At 42.2% G+C, this 21926-nt stretch overlaps 3 protein-coding genes across 4 annotated transcripts; 2 read left to right on the forward strand and 1 right to left on the reverse strand.

Annotated features, from left to right (window-relative positions):
- Positions 1 to 2573: 2573 nt before the first annotated feature.
- On the forward strand, positions 2574 to 4829 carry LOC121706923 (caveolin-2-like). Its single transcript, XM_042089067.1, has 3 exons — positions 2574 to 3042; positions 3582 to 3769; positions 4157 to 4829. The coding sequence occupies exons 1-3, from the start codon at positions 2653 to 2655 to the stop codon at positions 4305 to 4307; spliced, it is 729 nt and encodes a 242-aa protein (XP_041945001.1). The 5' UTR covers positions 2574 to 2652; the 3' UTR covers positions 4308 to 4829.
- Positions 4830 to 9422: 4593 nt separating this feature from the next.
- Positions 9423 to 11588, forward strand: cav3 (caveolin 3). Its single transcript, XM_042089074.1, has 2 exons — positions 9423 to 9698; positions 10652 to 11588. The coding sequence occupies exons 1-2, from the start codon at positions 9588 to 9590 to the stop codon at positions 10991 to 10993; spliced, it is 453 nt and encodes a 150-aa protein (XP_041945008.1). The 5' UTR covers positions 9423 to 9587; the 3' UTR covers positions 10994 to 11588.
- A 272-nt stretch (positions 11589 to 11860) lies between these two features.
- Positions 11861 to 20726, reverse strand: oxtr (oxytocin receptor). Of its 2 annotated transcripts, none has more exons than XM_042089058.1 (2): positions 20687 to 20726; positions 11861 to 13303 (listed from the first exon to the last, which is right to left on the reverse strand). In XM_042089058.1, exon 2 carries the CDS (start codon positions 13299 to 13301, stop codon positions 13050 to 13052), a length of 252 nt encoding a protein of 83 aa, XP_041944992.1. In that variant the 5' UTR covers positions 13302 to 13303; positions 20687 to 20726; the 3' UTR covers positions 11861 to 13049. The 2 variants fall into 2 exon arrangements, with proteins under 2 accessions (XP_041944992.1, XP_041944991.1); XM_042089057.1 differs by lacking the exon at positions 20687 to 20726 and adding an exon at positions 17604 to 18979.
- Between the last annotated feature and the right edge of the window lie 1200 nt (positions 20727 to 21926).

Genomic DNA, 21926 nt, shown 5'->3' on the forward strand with positions numbered 1-21926 from the left:
ACTTACTGAAATTTGTATTTCCATGTTCTCCATTACAACTCTGTTTTAAAGGTCTGGCCTTCAGTTGTTGCTTGACCGGTCTTTCTTTTGTGATGTGCATATTTAAATGACAATGCTGAGTACAATAATAAAAGCCCAACACTGACAGCCGTGTGGAGAAAAAAAGAGAGTAAACAAAAAGAATAATGGCCCTCGGAAAATGGAGAGGACACAGAAGAACAAAGGGGAAGGAGGGAGTAATGAGGAGATGTCATTCAATCCAGAGGATGGGGCTGTGGGCAGAAACCTTTTGAGAGCGCTGAATCGGTGCATGATAATATGTGTCCAGCATCTACCAGGTGATGAGGGGGTGGACAATGGAGATGCTATTTTGTTATTGCACACTGGAACCAGAGGCACTTGAACCCAACCTCCCTCATAAGCTCCATGATTGAGCTTGTGTGTCCCTGCTCTGATCTGTCACCTTGATACACTCGCTCAGATACTGACGCACTGATGGGGGATCACATAGGGTACTCACATGACATCAGCATCTTCTCAAAGGCTCAGTATTACAAATTACCTTCATAAAAATGAAAATACTTATGTGCTGCTCTGTGCCGTCAGTGAAATATGGTCACACACTGAAATTAGTGGCTGTGTGTGTGTGTGTGTGTGTGTGTGTTTTATTTATTTTTTTATTTATCCTTTATTTTACCAGGTGATGTCCCATTGAGATGTTCAAATCTGTTTTACAAGGGAGCCCTGGGGCAACAGATACACAAGTTACACAGAAACATTGATGACAAGACAGACTAATAAGGACAGAATAACATAGAAGAAAGACATGAGGACTAGACAGACCAAAAAAACAGCGACACAAGCCAGTGACACAACAAACAAAACAGATTTACAGTATGTAAAAACAATATAAAAGAGTATAATGCAATACAATGTACATGTAAAAACAATATAAAAGTCACATAAAGCGGTCATTGGTAACATGTGCATTGTTTAGATTTGGAATATAAAAATCACATAAAGGGGTCATTGGAAGCATGTGCACTGTTCAGATTTGGATCGTTTAAGTAACTGTTTACAATGTCCAAGTGGGATAAAAACAGAAAGCTTCAAAACTTTTTGGAGCAAATTCCAACACCAAGGAGCAGCATAGCTAAAAGCAGTCTTACCAAATTCAGTTGTTGTACGTGAGATATTTTTAGAGTTGATGTTTGTGTGTGCAAAAAAAGTGAGAAAGGTTTTTTCACAGGGCTTGTTCAGTCTTGGTTAAAGATTGAACCTTATTCCAAGCCTGACCAGCAGAGAGCGCTGTACACTGTGATATGAGGCAGATGGTGTCTGTCTCGAAAATTATTCTACCTTGTGTCTTTGTCTTTTTAATCATTCTCTATTTTTAAATGATTTTACTGTGTGTGTTTTATGTTTTTTTTTATTATGATCTTTACCTTTTGAACTATTATTTGACTATATTGCCCTTTTATGCTTTTATTTGTTATTATTGTTTGGTTTTGTTTATGTAAAGCACATTGAATGACCTCTGTGTATGAAATGCGCTATATAAATAAACTTAACTTCACTTGACTGACTTGGTGGCTGAGAAGGTTTTCAGTGAGGAACAGCTGACAGACTGACATAGAATTTCCAAACAGCCCTGATAAAGAAAAACAGGAACTCCCAAAGTTGATCCTGTTGATGAAGCACTTTAGTTTTAACTCCATCTCACCTGAGGAGGCATGTAGTGGCAGTAAATCTGGAAGTGCAGCTCATTTTCAACTTTGTGTAAAAACAGAGACTTTCTAATGAGGAGACACAGCACTCAAAAAATACTCCATAGAAATGCATGGGGCTAGTTTGTCACGCCAATATGGCCGTTATCTACACATATCCCACCCCTTCCTCGGCAAAACGTCGACATGTGAATACATTGAGCCAATCATATGGTGTGTTGTGAAGACATCGTGCCAATCATGTGTTGTGATCTCGCCGCTGGAGCAAGATTGGTGTCGTGAAGCCTTGCGCACGCGCAGTTCGACCCAAAGACTGTGCCCGATGAGTGCTCATAAAACGTTGGTATATGGCCGCCGAGTGGAGGGACTTGCCTAAAAGGACTTTGGTAAAAAGCAGCCACATTTTAAGCAATAATTGTGTAAGACAGGGGTTTTCAACCAGTGGTCCGCGGCCCACTTGTGCTCCGTGAGGACTTTGCTAGTGGTCCGTGACCATGGATTCAGTAATGTACTGTAGTTGCAATGTGGGAATCAGTATTTTTATTCATCGTATTATTTATACGGGGTTGCGTAATTAGTCCCTGGTTCACAATCAGATGAAACCCCCTGGTGTAAGAGATCTCTGATATACTTTAAGTTTATAAGCTCTAGTTAATGAGTATAGTAGTGGAGTATACTAGAGTCTAGTACGAGAGGAGGTATTTCACCATCACTAAAGTACACGTTCAGCCACATTATGCTCATGGCACTAATTGGTTTCCACAGTGTGCTGTTTCTCATGCAGGCCCTAATGAATCGCTGGAGAGGTTTGGGTGGTGGCAGCCGTAAGCACAGAGTGGGACATTCTGGAGGAGAGTGGAGTCATGCGTCCACTATGTCCCACTCTGGTGTGAGCGACCTGCCTCTCGCAGGGAGAAGAGTGTAGATGACCTGTCAGACAACAAGCTGCAACTCACCCTTCTGGTTTCCTCAGTCGCGTTTCCTCCATGCCCCATCTTTAACGCTGCGCCGCACCACGCCGTGCACACACACACACACACACACACGAGCGGACATGGATGTGGACAGGACAGATTCTCCGCCCGAGACCAGGATCGACCTGGAGAGCCTTGAGCAGCAGCTGAGGTCCGAGCTGTGGGAGCAGCCGGGGGTGTACTCGGCCCCTGAGCCTGGGCCAGAGGAAGACGTGGCCCCGGAGGAGCAGAGTACGGGACAGGGGGAGGGGGACCCTGAAGGAGAACCCACGTCCACTCCAAGCAGTGTCCAGCCTCTGGTGAAAGACAGGGACCCTAAGGGAGTCAACAAATGCCTTAAGGTAATCACCTCTTCCACTGTATCTCAAAAACCAATGGTCATAATAGTCAAACAATAACAATGTTACGTGGGCTTTAATTTTAAAATATGGAAAGATTTCTAATACTTGAAGATCCATCACATCAACAACAACTTTTAGCCTCTCAACATCAGATGAAACTTGTAATTTCAGGAACTGTGAGAGGCTGAACAGACACTAGACATATGGAGCTATAGTGCCCTCTAGTGGCAGATTGTAGCACCTCTGTGTCTTAATTTCATGTCCCTGGATTAAAACGGATGTTTCTGGGGGCTAATTACCGGTACATCTCAGTGTTGGTTGGCTGTCTGGCTGCCATGGAATAACGACTCCTGATCTGAGCAGTCTGCTCTGTCTCCCTGAGTGTGGGACATCAGTCAGCCCAAACATTGATTCTTTGTTTATCATCAGGGACAATCACTGTGTGTTCTCAAACACAAGCTTAATGTTGTGATGATCAAAATTTACAAACAGTGCTCGTTGCTTGGTGCCTCTCTGATGGTCAACACCTGACACTGCAGGTCACCTTTGAGGACGTGATTGCGGAGCCCCCGTCTGTGCGCAGCTTTGATAAGGTCTGGCTGTGGAGCAACGCGCTGTTTGAGGTGTCCCGCCTCTGGTTCTACCGTCTCATATCTCTCCTGCTGGCCGTCCCCATCTCACTGGTCGCTGGTATCCTCTTCGCCATCCTCAGCTGCCTGCATATATGGTGAGAGAAGTACAAGATTACACAGAGCTTCTTATTTACTATGCAAATGGAAAGAACACATGGTGAAAGTGCCTTGTGCTGTTTGATAGTGTAATTCATGTAAAGTAGCCTACATGGGTACAGCTACTCATGAGTGGAGAACAAATGTGAATGAAGTGGGACGTGAATTGTGTTAGGTGGGAGTTACTGTATGAAGGTTGAGTGAGGGAACAATTTTATTTATATATTATATCATATTTATAATAGTTATTAATTATCAGACAGAATGTATGTGAGGCGAACGAGGCTGATTGACATTAGCTGTGATGAGAAAACGGCACAGACCAGTTTCTATTCCAACGGCATTTCACATGTGCGTTGCTCTCCCGTCTCTCTCTCTCTCTCCAGGCTGATCATGCCCTGTGTGCAGCTGGCGCTGATCAACATGCACTGGGTCAAGGTGGTGTGGGGGAGCGTGCTGGACATCCTCATCGCCCCCTTCTTCAGCAGCCTGGGAAAGTGCTGCGGAGCTATCAACATCCATGTGGCTAAGGACTGAAGCTGTACACCTCACACACACACACACACACACACACACACACACACACACACACACACACACACACACACACTCACACACATAATTATGTGACGTAAAATATATTTATCACATGTCATAAATCATGTAATTAAATGAGCTAGTTTCTTAAATTGTCAATCTAAGTGAGAAATGACGGTGGCGTGCACATCAAAGCCACAGGTAATGCCAGGCTAAGCCTCAGTAGATAAGAGCGGATGAAATGATATCGCTCATCATCTGCTGACTTATTCATGGACACTTTAAAGGCAAAATGTGATCAAATGTCCAACAGAACTACTACACTTTGAGACCATTCTTTTTGAACCACTGCAGATAGGTATGACTCTGTTAACTTTTTCACATTTCTTGCCGTTTCAAGACACTGTGTTTGTGTAGCGCAAAAAGTGGTCTGGCGTTGGACATAAAACTAGGGGATGTCCTCTGGAGAATGACTCGTCTGACCTCAAAGTGCAAAGACCCATTAAAGAAAGTTTGTGAAAATACGTCTGCAACCTATTACTTTCAGTGTCAATCACACATTTTGTGTATACACACCGACGTGTGCAAACACACACACACACACGAGAGAGAGAGAGAGAAAGAGAGAGAGAGAGAGAGAGAGAGAGAGAGAGAGAGAGAGAGAACACTCCCAACCATACTCAAGGGAAATTCCAAATGTGGGTGAAAATGAAAGAGATCCTATTGACAGCACCCGGTGTTCTGATTAGGGGGTCAGTGGAGCATATTGGCCAGGTGAGTACAATGTAATTTTCCAACTGACCAGTCCAAGTTCCACATCAGACATCAGTGGTAATGGATGGAGTGTGAGAGGTCCAGGCCTGAGGAGAGATATCCTCCCAAACAGACATATATCCTGTTCCAATCAAACGCCTTTCACCCCCCCTCCTCTCATCTTCATTGGTTTAGTTCCAAGACTTGACATTTGAGATTTAATTTAATCCACACATTTCTTTTCTCTGTTTTATTGGTCTGTGTTTACTGAGGGCTAGATAGCCGCTGGATATTTTTATTCAGGAGGAGTAATTCACAGTAATACTGTAGGTCTCCAGGTTCAGGTCATTGAAGAAAGGCTAAGATGGTGAAGGCATATAAAGTTATCCACAACCACGGGACAGTAATGTCTAATGCTTGATCATCTGGATGCAGTATGGTGATTGTTGGTAGGCTATTTTATATTTGTTTATGCTTTGGTGGCAGTGATCATTGTTTTGATGGCTTTGACTTTCAGTTATTATAGCATGGCATCTCTCTATTGCTCTTTGGCAGTGCGCAAACAGTGTTGCCAAAACAGCATGAGAGCATCATTGACCGGTTGGAAAATAGAAAATAAATTCTAGATAAGTATGTTTGTCTGTCTGTCTGTTTATTTGTAGCTACTAAGCTTACTTATGTTTGTAGCTACTAAGCTTACTTATGCTCTCTTGTCTTACTTACTAAGACAAGAGAGCAGCTTCCCAGCTCACTTTACTGTATTTACATAAACAGCAGCCACACGCATGCTTAGCCTGGCACTCTCGGAGATATTTCTGTAGCGTTTCCTCCAGGGCCCTACCCCACCCTCGTTCACAAGCTGATGGCCACATATCTGTAATGAGGTTAACGTTGCTTTGCCGCCGCGCTGGAGACATTCCTCCGCTCCCCTCACACTTGTCGTCTCTCCTCGGGATCATCAGGCCGCTGAGCGCGCCCAATTTGCCTGCATTAAAATGTAATATGATACTATGCAACACAATCCGAGGCCGTTTAGCTCCATTATTGTTGCTATTAGTGTCACAATGACACGCATTGTCTCTAAAATAAAAATGACTTCATCAGTTGGATGGAATCAAGTGTGTGCTGCCTAAATACATGTACATGTTGGCTTTTAAATCCATGCATACAGTGCGCACATATGCCATGCCATCATGTGATACTGTAGGCATCAACTGTGTGTTAAAGAGTGTGGCAGGGCCAAGTCAAAGGATTTGGTTTTATAGGATCAGTTTAAACTTGAATCATGAGTTAGTCATGTATCACTATGGTTTCTGTTTATCCAAAACAGCTATTTTAAGACCAAGCACATTCCAGGCCATTTAAATATATCCAAATATGTCTTCAATTCTTCCTACCTCCAGAGCTATGTGGTCTCTATGCGGAAATGGCCAGATATACTGCTGGCATTCTCCACTATACTGCTGAAATGACAAGAAGGTTCTTTTCCGGGACTCATTAAAGTTTGTTCATGAAGAGTGGTTATTTCTTGTAACAACTCTTCATTACAAGTGCTGAAAAGGGCTTGGTTCATTTTCCAAACTTTAAACAAGAAGCAAGAAATCCATTTCATCTGCAGCACGAATCAATCTAATATTTCTGCAGCGTCATCAGCCACAACAAAGCACTGAGCTCAGGTAAAATCAAAGTGACATATCACAATTATGTCCACCTGAATGAACTGAACACCTTATCAAAATTATGAGATTCTTTGTATAAACTCTTGATAACAATGATGTCTGCCAAATCAGCTACAGTAAATCAGTAGCCGATAGAGAAAAGATCGTCAATAAATGCAATTTCAGGACAAATGGTGTAGATCTGATGATGAGGACATATTGTGGGTGTCATATTTAATCAAGGTTTCACATTATGCATTATGTGTGTGTGTGTGTGTGTGGGGGGGGGGGGGGGGTGGAGGTGGAGGTAGGGTGGTGGTGGTGGTGGTGGTGGTGGTGGTAGGTTGAATCATTCATCAGCCTTACAGCTGCTCTGTATAGGCCTGTCAAGGATATGACTGGCTCATTTTTCAAACTTGGTTATCTGCAATCACCATCAAATACCTCAGCTTTCATTGTAGAAACATTATGCTCATTTCCATTTTTCAACCTCATAATGACGTGAAAGCTCTGAAATAATGAAATCGGCTCTATAATTATCCTGATGTATAATGAACGATAGAGACATATGCATCAGCCCCTGTGTTCAGAAGCCGGCCCTGTCACCTGATCCACTGCCCATAGAAAACCCATATGACTTATGGACTCTGTAGTGACCGTAGGACCTGGCCAGGGGACTTGATAACGGTACATGTAAGTCTGACTTAACACATATTAGACCGCTGCTGATCAGGATGTCTAACCAATCAGCTTTCTCATTCACTCATGTAATGGATCTCTAGGAAGAACAAATGGCCTGAGCATACAGTGATTTATGTTATCTTCCTCTGACAAAAATTGAATAAAATTGGCCATTTGCTCGGAAACAATCCATGCACAAATTCATCTGACTTTCTATAACAAATACTCTTGAATCATTAAGGTTTTCAGTTTCACGGTGAATCTGTTGCACAGATAAGGACTGTCACAGTTACTAGTGATGACTGAAATGAAAATATGAATAGAGTAGCACTATGCTTTATTTTCCAAATACCAAATTGGAGAGTTGAAGACTAAAACCAAACACGGAAGAGTAAGATGGAAACTATATGGAAATATTTTGGCTTTCATCAAAAGAAAATACAGCTAAATAGCCATTGAAAATGGAAATGGAAACTGTCCCACATACAAAGCCCCTTGTTTTAGTGTAACCAGACAGGGTCACCAGGTCCCACTGTCTGAGAAATACCCAAAACTAATACATTTCTTTAGCTTTTCTCCACTGTGGGTATGGGGACAATTGGACAAAGAATTTAGCTTTCGCTGGAGTTTTTTTTTTTACCCAGGGACATGGCCTGAGATTGGCATAAAAAAGAAGTATTAAACCCCAATGACGCCATGTCCATTTCAAGTGTGGGTGTGAGAAAATTATTCTTTTGGGATGTCTTTCAACCAGGGGGACCTAGTGACCCTCTCAAAGTAAATGGTAACACTAAAACAAGGGGCTAAATTAAGATTCTGGAGGAAAAGATCAGGCAGTGTGCCGAGAGACCTGCCCCAATAGATTAGCCTAGACATCTAGACGCGCCCCTAGCGGCAGCAAATTCAATTTGCTGCCAGGGCTAGTCTAGCAACTCTCCGTTGGCTTGTGAGCTCCAGAAATCGAAACTTAATCAGGACATTGAAATCGTGTATAGAGTCGTTTGGTGGGATTAACATAATGATTGATGGCAGAGTTGCAACGGTTTGGCTTGAATTCCCTGCTACTTGAAAACAAATATCCAATTGCGTCCTATTGCGTGCAGAGGGAATTTGAAAGACAACTGATTATCCCACCCCTCGGACTGAGCACTGCGAACGGTGAGTGCCCAGACCCTACATTTTAATGTGGGTCTGGCTCGCTAGGCTACCAATAGATGGCATTGGACCATTAAACCACACAATGAACCAAAACATACAGCCAAACAAGGCAAGAAATGGTTAACAGAGCACAATATCAACATTTTAGAGGGGCCCAGCCAGAGTCCAGACCTCAATCCGTCAAAAAGTGAACACAAGGCCAGAGTGATGTCAAATAATGGTTCCTGCCTCAAAAGCCGGATTGCTGCTAAAAAGGTGCAGTCTAGAATCATTGTGGAGACATGAAGAGGATCTCTATTATATGAAACCATTTGGAGAGTTGTGCAGTGTCATTTTCAGTCAGAACAAACATATTGGTCAAGAGAAAATCACCATTAAATCAATATTTGCCAGGGGTATGACTAATTTTGTTCTTAAATGTACACTAAATGCTGTTGGATCCCAGCAAAGTCTTGTGATGCATTATCTGGATTCTGTTAGGGAATGAGGTTACAGGGCAGGAGCTGGAGTGCCCTAACAGAAAGACTCTTGAGTGGAAATTCATGCCACTGTGCAACTCCTGCCTGCTCTACCCAACAGGAGAGTGTGAAATGTGACACGGCCGTGGGTTCCTCTTTAAGACGTGCTTTTACTCTCTCTCCCTCGCTCTCTCTCTCTCTCTCTCTCCCTCTCTCTCTGTATGAGCCCCTATGTCTGCACACTAACAGGCCCCTTGGGCGGAGACTACACAGGAGCCCACTTTTGACAGGAGGCCTGTCTGTAGCAGCTGTCCACTGACATTCCACTAGTGTCGTCAGACCAGTGACAGCGGGGTTGAGCTTGCGGTGGTGCTGGAAAGGGTGGGGTGGACTGGGGTGGGGTGGTTGTTCTGGGGGGAGCCTCAGGGGTCCAAGAAGTTTGCACACACACCCACACAACGCTACCGAGCACTTCACTCTTTCACTTCTCTCAAAACCCTAAGTTCCCCCCGTCTCTCTCTCTCTCTCTCTCTCTCTCTCTCTCTTCCCTGCTCCGGGCTTGCTGCCCTACCATGGCGGACCAGTACAACATCAACGAAGAGAAGTACGTGAAGGACAGTCACACCAAGGAGATAGACCTGGTCAACCGGGACCCCAAGCAGATCAATGAAGATGTGGTCAAGGTACGCAGTGGATTACATTCTCTCATACACCTTCGATGGCAAACAGAAAGGGCTGGAATGAATCAAAAGCTCATGGTTGCCACGGGCAGCAGACCGTTGTGTATCTGAGGTTTGTGTGATATGTGCCAAAAATAGACCTGAGGCCTACTTCTCCAGCCAGCACAAGGCACGATAGGGTTTATTTCTGGAAAGGGGGTAAAAGGGTGTGTCGAATGGAGACGCTTTCATATCTTATTTCCCCATGTTGTTGTGCTGTTTGATTTTAAAAAGCAAATCATCAGAAAATAGGAAAATCGTCCTCATAGTGCTTTTTGAACATGACAGCTTGTATGTTCTTCCTTGAAACCTGTTACACGGCTCTGTTCAAGCACTGGCACTGTGTTGTTGAAGCTTATTTTGTCAAGCATGTGTATATTGTTGAAATGCTTTATGTGGCACAAGATATGATATATCAGAGATATCAGGCATACTGTAATGAAGTAACAAATACATTACAATCTTCCATGCCATTTGCATGTTTGAAGTTCTGGTGTAGAGTTACTGAGCCAAGAAAAAAAACTGAAATGGCCACCTTGTGCTGTTGTAATATTGCACTAACTGCTGCTCGTCTCCAAAGGAAAGTATTGATGTTACCATGGAACAATATTTGTGGTAGAGGAACTGACATATTGGTGTATAATGTCATTAGAACACTTGCAATGCAACAGCACCCCCTGCTGAAGTGTCGAGAGGGTAAATGTAATGTAAGTGTGTGATGAACAAATAGAGGTTTTAATGATACCTGAACAACACAAAAGGATTCCAGTTTTGAACTTAATCTAAATTATTTTAAAATCAACACCTAAAAACCATCATTGTAGCTACTAAAAAAATTGCATAAGAAAGCAATGTTTGAAGGTTTTGTCATATGTAACAATCTCGCCAGATCTACAATGTGTTTTCTGGATGACCAGGTGGACTTTGAGGACGTGATCGCTGAGCCAGACGGAACTCACAGTCTGGATGGAGTGTGGAAGGCCAGCTACACCACCTTCACCGTCTCCAAGTACTGGTGCTATCGCATACTGTCGGCCATCTTTGGCGTGCCCGTGGCCCTACTCTGGGGCTTCCTGTTCGCCTGCATCTCCTTCTGCCACATCTGGGCTGTCATGCCCTGCATCAAGAGCTACCTGATCGAGACCCAGTGCCTAAGCCGGATCTACTCCCTCTGCATCCACACCTTCTGTGATCCGCTCTTCGAAGCCATAGGCAAGATCTGCAGCAGCGTGCGTGTGGTGGTCCGCAAAGAGGTGTAGGGCCAAGGAGAACAGCCACGGAGTGTTTACAAGCCTGCCTTTGGCACAAACAGCAGTTCATCCCTCTCCCTGCCTGTTCTCTCCTAGCTTCTCTCCCCCTTTCTCCCCCATCACACCCACGTCTCTGCAACTTGCACCCGAAATGTCTTAGATCTTCTTCTGCTGCCCTGTGATGGCTTCTCGGTCGCTCTGATTAAGTGCAACGAAGCTCTGTGACACAGCCACATGTGGATGCCATACTGAGAAAGGAAAAAAGCTCAATTCATTGAGGTGACAGGACTTGCAGCTGTGCGAATGACAAACAGCATGCTGACGAGAGAACCCTTGCAGTCGTGTCAATTGTCTGTAACATCTCAGTGAGATAGTTTGCCAACATGAGGATCTTTATAGATACAATATCAGACAATGTGTGTTCTCACTTCTTGACAGTAATTGTTTAGCTAGTCACAAGTAACCAAGAAATTTACAGTATGATTATTGAGTGATTATGAGTGAATGCAATCTTGTCTTTTAACACTGAGGCAGAAACCCAAGTTTCTACCATTCAATTAGTTACATTTTGTATATTTAAATAAATATGATCTAAATATTTTGATCTTGATCCATCTTTGCTATCTTTCCATAGTGAAACTGCCTGGTAGAGTACACAAACATACTAATTAAAGCATTTTTAAAGTTATTACATTACAAAAAAATAACATGACATGTTGACTTGTATCATTGTTGTCATATTTATTTTTAATACACTTCTGAGAAAAACTTAATCATCCATAGACTTTGACTCAAATACATACATTTTTATTTTCAATAAATAAGAGCTATATCTATACAGTTTTAATTATATTACACTACATTTGAAAATGGCCATAATGTTTTGAAAGAAAAGTCAGTAGCCTTACAAAATAAAAGGTAAAACTTACATTTTGTTGTAAACTATGTAACCAATGTCATAACAAACCCCAAATCATTGTTAATACTGTAATTAATTATTATGTGGACCAAAGTTTCAAGTTGGTGTGTTAAGGCAATTAATCAGTCACTTGATAGTCCCAAAATCTAGTTTATACAATACAGATGAATAAAAACGAAAAAATGTGTTGCCATTTTTTCTGTGAAGCATAAACATATTTCTATGTCTTCTGTGTGCTTACTACAAATATATCAGAGGAATCCATAAAGGGCTGTTTTCATTCAGATTTGTGATAACATTATCTAGTATAACTACTTTGTAGTGAAATATATTACACAGATTCTTCTATACACATTCCTTCATCAGCTCCTAAATTTATTTCATGGAAAAAGAAAGTGACAAACTCTTTCCTTTGCTCTCTGGAAAAAAGAAAACAAGAATTAGTGAGTAGACTTGTCACATTTGTCTGTCTAAAAGCTTATACATTCCAATGACTGCGAGAGTGGTAATGTCACATATGCCATGGTATCACAAGGTGAGGCCACACAACAGTGTAGGCTACGGACACGTCATGGGGCTGACATATGGGTGAAATACACATAAGTACCTTCTTCTTCCCTGGGCTAACTGTTTTCTTCTTAAATGCCCTCGCGGCCCTTGCGAGAGGTTGCAGCCCAGTGCAGGGCATGACGACTGCACAGACACGCTCACGGCAGAGTGTGAAGCAATTCACAGGGGTCAAATGACCAAATCATAAAAGGAAAGCTCAGGTCAAAGACTTTAGTGGGCCGTTGAGCAATTCTCTTTGCTCAGAGAGCTACCAAAATGTATTGCACATTCAGCTGATTACTGCTACATGCTCCTGGAGGGAAATAAAGAATTTCAATAAAGAATGTTCTCCCCTTTTTAACCACACTATCTACTATAGGTCTCAGAACCTAGAAGGTTTCAGAAGGTTTTACGATGTAAAATGTGAATGTTAAAGAAGACGTCGTACAGACGAGACAGATGATGGATGAGGTGGTGACCACATGAGACTGAGAGGGAGGCTGTAGGCTGTGTCCCCTCAGAGGGTTTGTGGTGGTGATGGGGCTGACTGGGGATGGCAGTGGGCAAGAGGGCCGAGAGCTGGACCAGGAGTGGACACTATGTGGTGGAGGTCTGAGTGATGCTCCGCTGGCTGCTGGTGCTTTTGATGACGTACGTGGAGGAGTTGCTCTTGCGACTGGAGTCCTGGTCGCGCTCGCAGCGGCACTGCGACGACTTCAGGTAGTGCGCTGAGCAGCAGAGCAGCGACTGCCGCAGGTCCTGGAACAGGTGGCCGGCGAAGAACATGTAGATCCAGGGGTTGCAGCAGCTGTTCAGGCTGGCCAGCAGCATGGAGATGATGAAGGGCATGGCTAAGATAGGAGAGGGACGAGGGAGGAGGAGGAGAGACATCGGTCATAAGTAATGGCTAATTGAAATCATTTTCTCTATGCATATCAAGCACAAATGATCAAAACATCCTTCCTTCCTCACAACTCGCACTGACTTGGCAAGCGCAGAAATGTGTGCAGGCATGAGCCGCTCATTGGCTGGCAGAACAAGTCAAGCCTGATTAGAGAGCTGAAATGTCAGTTGCGGGCTGGACTGGCCAGGCCCTGTGGCGGCGCTCCATCATGCCTGCTGGCGTGGAGGGGGCCGCAGGGCCAGGTGACATTTACATCGCAGTCCTTCCACCGCTCAGCAGCTATTCGTCAGATTAGGTTCGAATGGACAAAATTGCTTGGTGACCCACAGTTAACCTTGGTAATTTTATTTCCATATAACCATCCCTCTCTCGCCACAAAGTTTAAACACCATTATGTTAAAGGACAATCAGACAGACGAGACTGAACAGATCTTGCACTAATTAAACTGCTATCTGACAGCGGATAATGAAATTCTACTCGTGGCCCTTAAAATATATGTAGCAAATAGGAAAATATAGAAATTCATCTGTTAATTGATTGGTAATAATATATTAGCTCTTTGTACTTTCTATAAAATGGTCTATTCACTGTTACTAATCTCTATCTACTGTATTTACTTGTATTTAACATTTAAAGCTTTACTAAAAGAACATCTATTGATGTGGACAGCATTGATTGAAGCACATATTGGAAACAAATAGCCTTCTTAAAAGTCTTTCGGTGATCTTGAGTAATGAATCTCTAATACACATGGTCATGTGCATTGGCAGCCCACATAGCGGTATGCTGTTAGATGTTAAAGTGCAAGAGTAATCACTATTTCTCTGCTTTGGTCCCACATGCTCAGGACACACTCCCAGACAGAGGAAAACAGCCTCCATAATATGCAGGTCAATCAGACTGAATGGTGGCAAAGCTACTCAAAGTGTCTCTGAGCCACTTTCTATGGTAAATGTGAAGTTGTCGGGCATTATGCTGATAAATGACCTTAGTCTAACAATGTCTGGAGGCTACTTAGCCATTCCTGGTGGAGCTGATGCATTCACTGACATTTCAAGGCATATTTTATGAGGGGAGTACGTGAAGACAATATGAAGGCTCATAAACAACACAAGTCAGTACTTTGTTCCAAGGTTCATGTTTGGCCTTGGTCATATTTGTCTTGACTTAAACCCAGTAGTGAGTGCCTGCTTTGCACATTTTTAAGTGTAGGCCTAGCAGATAGTGGTCTGACAGATCACTAAAACACTAAAGAAGCCAAAATACCATCCATCCAGTCTCCAGCATGAGTCATCTAACAGGCATTAGTGTGTGTGTGTGTGTGTGTGTGTGTGTGTGTGTGTGTGTGTGTGTGTGTGTGTGTGTGTGTGTGTGTGTGTGTGTGGAGAGATTCTGACACGTCACCTATCTCTTGGCTAAACGGTGAATTACTCAGCAATTGGGAATAAATAGGGAAATAGATGCTGTTGTTGCTGCAGTCAAATACTGCTTCAGGATGCTGTTTGAGCATCCTGTTTCTGCTGAGCTTTAAGAGTTTAAACAGGAAGCCACTGGAAGAACTCTGTCTATTCTGTTGGCTCTGCAATTTGATTCATGAGCAGACGAGGGGAAATCATTGACCTGTCGAGATGTTCCCCAGGGAGGCAATAATAAACTGTTCTGAAAACTACCTGCAAAATACACATTAAAATCAAGTACTTTGGAGTGAATTATTTTCCTGGTTCCTTCTAGAATTCTACGCAAACAATCTATAGTTTCAGTGTTCCTTATACAGTCTATGGGGAAAATCTCTGAGGGTAATTGTGACATCATAATGTGGAACTCTCGGTTCGCGAACATTCTAATCACATATTTGTGACCGTACTCCTCAACAGGTTAATGACACAAAATATACACGGTAGCTTTTATACTAAAAGGCAGTATTATAATAATATAGTTGGGGTCTCCCTACCCGCATTAATCTCTCATTCAACTTCACTTCATGTGTTTTCCATTCCAACACATCCCTCTGGTTTTAGATTTGTATTCTTTACCCACAGAAACATATTCATTCCCCTCAAGTTTCTCAATCTTAAATATCATTTCCTTTCATCTGAGGTTCATTTGAAAGGGCTGTCTTTGCCAAACCCACCATGGACGTACATTTTGTGCTGCAGTAATTTACCACAACCTAGTGGTTGAATACGCTTTGGGACACCATTTCATTTTTATGACACTGAGATTTCGTGTTCATTTGAGACCTTATTTGTTGTAACCATTAAAAACATAATGGTAATGTTGGCAACAGTTCCTATTGTCAGGACTCGAATATATTAATAACACTGCATAGATAATGGTTTCATTATGTGCCTCTTTTTGCTTGTAATGTTGATTTTTGTTTTCGTTATTTCACAAATGACTGAAAACCTAACTTCACAGACTAGTATTGTTTTATATTTGGCCTGCAGCCTCGAGAGGTTTCTGTGAGATTAGACACTCAATGTGTGTGCCAGAAGTATACATGAGCCAACAGGATGTCAGTTGTCTGTGGCTAAATTGGTGCTTCTTTCACATAAATTCAGGTGGGTCCCGTCTACAGTACTATATTCAGCCTTGTGTTTGTGTGTGTGTGTGTGTGTGTGTGGAGGGGGGGGTCTGCAGAGGTCACAGAGAGGTGATTAAGAGTTTTTTTCTGTTTTCATGGTATCTGAATGGATTGTGCCCAATTGATTTTTTTTCACACTAACAGAGGTGGACATAATGTGATACTTATCTATGAGATTACAATGGATTTAAACAATATCTACACTAAGTCCAACTGTATTGTACAGTAATACTAAGATGTTTTGGAGTGCAGGCAATATACAGTAGAATGTGTTTTAGACTTGTTCCAGAAGTGCAGATTGAAGAGAAGATATTGACTGATATGGAAAAGAAAGGAGAAGAAAGTGCCCAAAAGGTTGTCATTCTATGTAGTACAGCACATTTCAAACTTCACTAAATAGATCCATTTGTTTAAAGGTGTGGAAAAGAATTAAAGGATTTCATTATTGTAACAAGCTATCCCACTGAGAACATAATCGATCTCTGGATGTGGACAGATAATATGTTTCAAGACGTGAGCATAATACAGGTTACTAACAAACATGTGGTGTCTTCTTTGGGATTCATATCGAATAATGAGGAAAACAAACAGATAATGCGTCAAAGTCTGGAAACTGAGACCAAAACCATCAATTGTAAGTATTTCCCTTTTTGGTCCATTCTAGTCGATTCTGGAACCTGTTGGGGAAACTGAGGATGCAGTGTTATGCTATATAACAGATTCCAACGTAAACATTAGGCAACTTTGAACCCTTGGCTTTGCACTCATAATGCATTCAATTATACCAAACGAACCCTTATTGTAAACATATATTACCTGATGTTCTACAACACAGTGACCAGAACATTTGGATTGTTACAGGTGTGGAGAGCCCAGGTGCCACGGCGCTTCACACAGAGACTGATTTGCACCATCCTTTGCACCAACCTTTGCACCAACCAGGGGGCCTAAATATCCTCCAAAATCTCCACACCCTCTAACTAACATGCTGTTATGATAGCAGATGGCAAATGTGAATTCAGTTGCGTTGTGTTAAGAGGAAATGCTGTGCGCGGAGACAGTCCACATCACCTACCGCAGCATCTTAGAACTTGCGTTGGCGTGGTAGGCTAGAGCAAGACCACTCTGAACCTTTCTGATCAATATACTCCAGGACTCTTGCCATGGGCTATCATTTCAGTGAAGTAAAATGCATGGTCACTTGAAGGCACAAGAGCAGCATCATTCATTTCAGCACCGGAACAGTGTTCACCTCAAGTTCTATCTTTCGAACAAATAAAAGGGCGCGTGAAAACTTGTATGCACGTCACGTAGGCTACAACAATCTGACCATAAAACATGCTTACATTTTTAATTGATACAGTTTTTGGTATATTTGTTCATACAATTTATATGAAATTATTAAAGAAATCATAATCTTTTTTTCGTCATCTTATTTAAAATTATGGTAAGACAATGTGTTAAACAATGCCTCATTAAAACCGAATACATTACAACTATGAGGATATTAACGAGTCAATGTTACCCACACTTAAATGAACGTGGGCTATGAAGTCGCGAAAATAAGCCAAATTGTTCAACTTCATAGTTTCCTCAGTGCGCCGCGATGCGCTCTATCATAGACAAGATGCTATACTCTAATTTGCGGCCAGAAAAACTTACCCTCCCTCGGAGCCGCTGGATCCCACGCAGACCACATCTGCACGAAGAAAAACGGCGTCCAACAAACGATATAAGCCACCACAATGACGAATGTCATTTTCACGGTAGTGATCTTTGCTTTTGAAATCAGCTTCACGCTGCTCACTCTTGCGAGTGCGTTGCCTTTTGATGCCTTTGGAGTAAGAGTGATACACTGGTCTTTCTTCGTTTTCAGTTTAAAATTCTGCCATATTTTAAAGCTAATTAGTCCATAGCAGATACTCAATATAGCTACTGGTATTATATAGATGGTTAGGCTAATCCATGTGATGTATGCCTTTGCACCCCAGGGCTGTACAAAGTCACCCCAACAGTCATATACTCCAGGTCCAACTTCTCTCAAGGAGAAAATGCACACTTGAGGAATACTAAATAATAGGCTCAGGACCCATGACGAAACTACATAAAGTCGGTCCTTTCTCTTGTGTAAAGACCGTAAAGGTTGGCAGATAGCTAAACACCTGTCTATAGACATCAATACAAGCATGTAGGTAGATGCAAACATGCCAACTATTTGCAGGTATTTGACTAATCTGCAAAGAATATCTGGTCCATAAAAACGAAAAGTTATGTCCCAAATAAGTTGAGGCAAGACCTGAAATATTGCAACAACAAGATCCGCAATACTTAGGTGCTTCATGAAATAGTACATTCGTGACTGGGTGTGTTTGGTTGTATGGATAGCCACCAAAACGCAAAGGTTACCGGCTAGGGCCAGAAATAATACCAGAGCGAGCACTGTCACCTCCACCTTGGCCACCTCTTCGTTCCGCTTCAAGGGGTTCACTGTTTGGTTCCCTGCTTCAGTCGCGTTAGTGAATGAAGAGTTCTTCCATGACTCGTTTAAGGACCAAAAGTCATGATCATTCAAGATATCCTCCATGGTGTCCAAACCGTGCTTTGAATTACTCTTCGTCGAATAGCTGCAAAAGATAATTAACCCTCAGCCATGTTTGGGAATATGGAAAAGGCACTATCCTTACTGGTACTCCATACATTAAAACAGGTGTCAACACAAACACGTCCGACCAGTGTGTCCCACCAGCATTCGCGCGAATATTGTTTCCAGTGACGCGTCACTTCTTCACTGCACGGCGACAATCAGGGAAAAAAGACGATAAAACTGGAGAAATTGTTTAAAAAACAGTTACGCACACATCTGTCCAATACAAACTGTAATGTAACATAAATACACTTTTGTTCTTTTCAGAGTGCCCAAAACCACCGGACTAACAGCATATCTTTAAAGGATTCACTATATGAATATTGCCACTCGGCTTATTGCGGTGAAATGGCACACTTGCCACGGACGGATAGGTTTTGAATGAAAATAAAGCATCCAACTAACTCCACACCTCGCGTCTACTGACTGCACAACGTCACGACAACCCATTCACCCACCCTTGTGGAGGACTACGTAAAAGAGTGAGACTTCCACGTTATTCCCACTAGGTGTCCTTGTGTGCCACTGCAAGACTGGAGGGCCATATTGTGGCCAAAGGTAAAATGAATTGTTTAACAAATAATATGTTTAAATTATTGTTCAATCAATGGCAAGAGGATATTAATTCATGTAGATGAATCTACAATCATATTGTATTGTGAAGAGACACGTGATGGTAATCAATCATATCCATGCTTTCAGCGTTTCAGTGACCTTTTCACCATCGTGACTCATCGCCATTCAACTTTGCCATTTCATATCTACGTTTGTGGACAATGGAGGAGTGCTTTTCATAACTGGGATTATATTGGTCCTCTGTGTCAGATGCACAGGGGTGGTTTTCAAGAGCCACGAAGAGATGGGATTTGTTTTCCCATATGCCTGTTCCGGTGACGCTGCTAATATAAGATTGTTCAGCTTTAGGCATAAACTTATTTGTATGCCCTTGGTGGACATGGTCGCTGCCGGTTTCGTCATCGCATCTCTGCAGACAGCCTCAATACCAATGTTGAAGAGAATCACTAAAAGTCGTCTCTGTCCCGAAATAGAGGCGGACCTGAGAAAATGGAATTACGGTTACGCTCGCAGTGGAGCGCATCAGCACCGGCCCAGCTGCCGTCTTCTTCCTTAATCACGTCTTGATTAATGGCACAAAATATAAGTTTGGAAACTGCTACACACTTGATAGAGCAAATTTGGCTGCATCAAGCAGAAACTAGGTGGAACTTTGGAGTCTGGCTTTGCAAGTAAAATGTAAGAAAGATGTCATTCATACTAGACTCAAAAGACAAATCGTACATGCATGCAATGAAGTCCACACTTAGAATACAAACATGAATTTCCCTTTGCATGGTGTGTGTGTGGTCATACATGCCAGGACTGCAGGACATGGATGATATGAAGAGCTTTCAGAGTTCACTTTTTTCTGCTCCTTTGTTTCTTCCTCCCAGACATAAAGTATTTATATCTGTTTAAATGTTCACTGTGATTTGCAGATGAGCTATGTGAAAATGATGGAAAATAAAATGTTGATACTGGGGAAAATAACCTGAGAAACAACTGAAAGATTTATGAAGGACCTGAGACAATCTTTTTGCAGCCTTTCCTCTGACACCTAACTGTTGAATTCTCATCTCGCCTCAATGTGTGATGAGCTGCCTTCCAGAACCCACTGCAATGTGACATAAATCACTCAAAACATGAACACCTCTCATTTTACAGTCCAAGACAAGTGCATCCAACTCCACAAACCTATCAATCACCCCTTCAAGCTTATGGATGAGAGTGGAGCTTCCACACAAAGCTGTTAAATCAGTGTAGTGTAAATTGAAACACATGGAATTCAAACCTGTAGGTATATCACTTTTATCCTATAACTGAAAGATGCTGGTCTTCTGCCAAACACTAAAACTACTATGTACTGTTACCATATTCCCAGTCATTTGATGTAGCCTTTTGGGTTCAACATGTTAGCAGAGGGTCATGCACTGTGTTTGCCTCTGTGCGTAAATGGAAGGCAGCACAGATGTGCACATGCTGACTAGTGTTACCCCTAAAGGACTGGTAGCCTACAGAGGCTGGAAGTGAAGAGATCTCCTACCTGATAGCACTGTCAGTTACAGGCGTCCAGTGTGGGTCAGTGGCGCCTGTCATAAGCAGCCTGCTGCTCTTTGGTCTGTCATGGTGGTCAGGAGCAAAGGCTACTGCTCGTTATCCAACAAACATCCTGTTTGGGCAAGAACCTGTGCAGTCTCACACCCCAAGACAATAACAGGACATGGGCTCCTATTGAAGTCCTCTTTCCTGCTTTGTGTTTGTATTCGAGTCAGACAGAAGTAGGGCACAAGGCATGTTTTGAGAGGGAAAAAGGGGACAAGGGTGAACATTCTACTGCCATTAAGTGCATTGAGACACAAAGAGAATATTCCCAACATAATTCAGACATTTGTTTCAAACTCATTAAACTGAACATGGGCTTCTTGCGTACACAAATCCACAAAAATTAAACAGAAATCAAATTATCATGATAGACTATAATGTACTGATATGGAGAGCTCTGTAATCTGGTGATTACTGTTATCAGACAGGACTCATTAGGGACTTAGATCATGTCAGGCAATAATAATTAACTTTTCTGCATTAAGACTCGCTTGCAAATGAGTGAGTAACAACGTAGCAAAAGATTTGGTCTATTGATGGGATTCTGAGAAATAGAAATGCACAGATCTGTTTTATATGCAACAGATTATTTCATGTGAACACACACCCACACACGGTAGACATCAGATGTGAATAGTTGAACATTCTCTGCAGAGGGTGTTTAAATTAAATGGATGCCTTATAGGCAAGGGCTCCCTATGGACAAAACTGCCTATGATCCAGAAAGGGAAGAGGTCTCTTGAGTCACAGCTGTGTGCCAGCCAATCTAATATGCTCTTTGTAATTCATTTTACACACTTCCATACATAGAGAATTATATGAACGGACAATAATAAGTTTATCTTAGCTAGTATAGCGTAATGGTTAAGTTAAAATCTCCATATGATACATTTGTAGCAAAATATTAATGACTTGTCTTGTCTTCAGATCCATACAATCAAGTGATGTAGTGGACAGATTGCATTCTGGGAGATAGGAGGCTATAAAAATCCATTTGAAAGGCTCCCAATTCTGGTGCTAAACATTATCAAACTCAATGTATATTGTATAAGACTAGGTATATATCAGAATTCTAAAGACAGTTTTGCAGCTTTCCCTAAAAGCATCATCCTAATGAATACGTAATGAAATGAAAATGTAAATGTGAAAAGCTGCGAATATTGCACATGGTGAGCTTCTTA

This window comes from Alosa sapidissima, chromosome 4 (assembly GCF_018492685.1).
Source record: "Alosa sapidissima isolate fAloSap1 chromosome 4, fAloSap1.pri, whole genome shotgun sequence".
Lineage (NCBI taxonomy): Eukaryota > Metazoa > Chordata > Actinopteri > Clupeiformes > Clupeidae > Alosa > Alosa sapidissima.

Excerpts from the sequence above, each read along its gene's own strand:
- LOC121706923 (XM_042089067.1), top strand. The coding sequence starts at position 2,653 with ATGACCTGTCAGACAACAAGCTGCAACTCACCCTTCTGGTTTCCTCAG. Across the intron at positions 3,043-3,581 it reads GAGTCAACAAATGCCTTAAG|GTCACCTTTGAGGACGTGAT; the intron begins GTAATCACCTCT and ends CTGACACTGCAG. Across the intron at positions 3,770-4,156 it reads CTCAGCTGCCTGCATATATG|GCTGATCATGCCCTGTGTGC; the intron begins GTGAGAGAAGTA and ends CTCTCTCTCCAG.
- cav3 (XM_042089074.1), top strand. The coding sequence starts at position 9,588 with ATGGCGGACCAGTACAACATCAACGAAGAGAAGTACGTGAAGGACAGT. Across the intron at positions 9,699-10,651 it reads TCAATGAAGATGTGGTCAAG|GTGGACTTTGAGGACGTGAT; the intron begins GTACGCAGTGGA and ends CTGGATGACCAG.
- oxtr (XM_042089057.1), bottom strand. The coding sequence starts at position 18,525 with ATGGAGGATATCTTGAATGATCATGACTTTTGGTCCTTAAACGAGTCA. Across the intron at positions 13,304-17,603 it reads TCCAGCGGCTCCGAGGGAGG|CCATGCCCTTCATCATCTCC; the intron begins GTAAGTTTTTCT and ends CTCCTATCTTAG.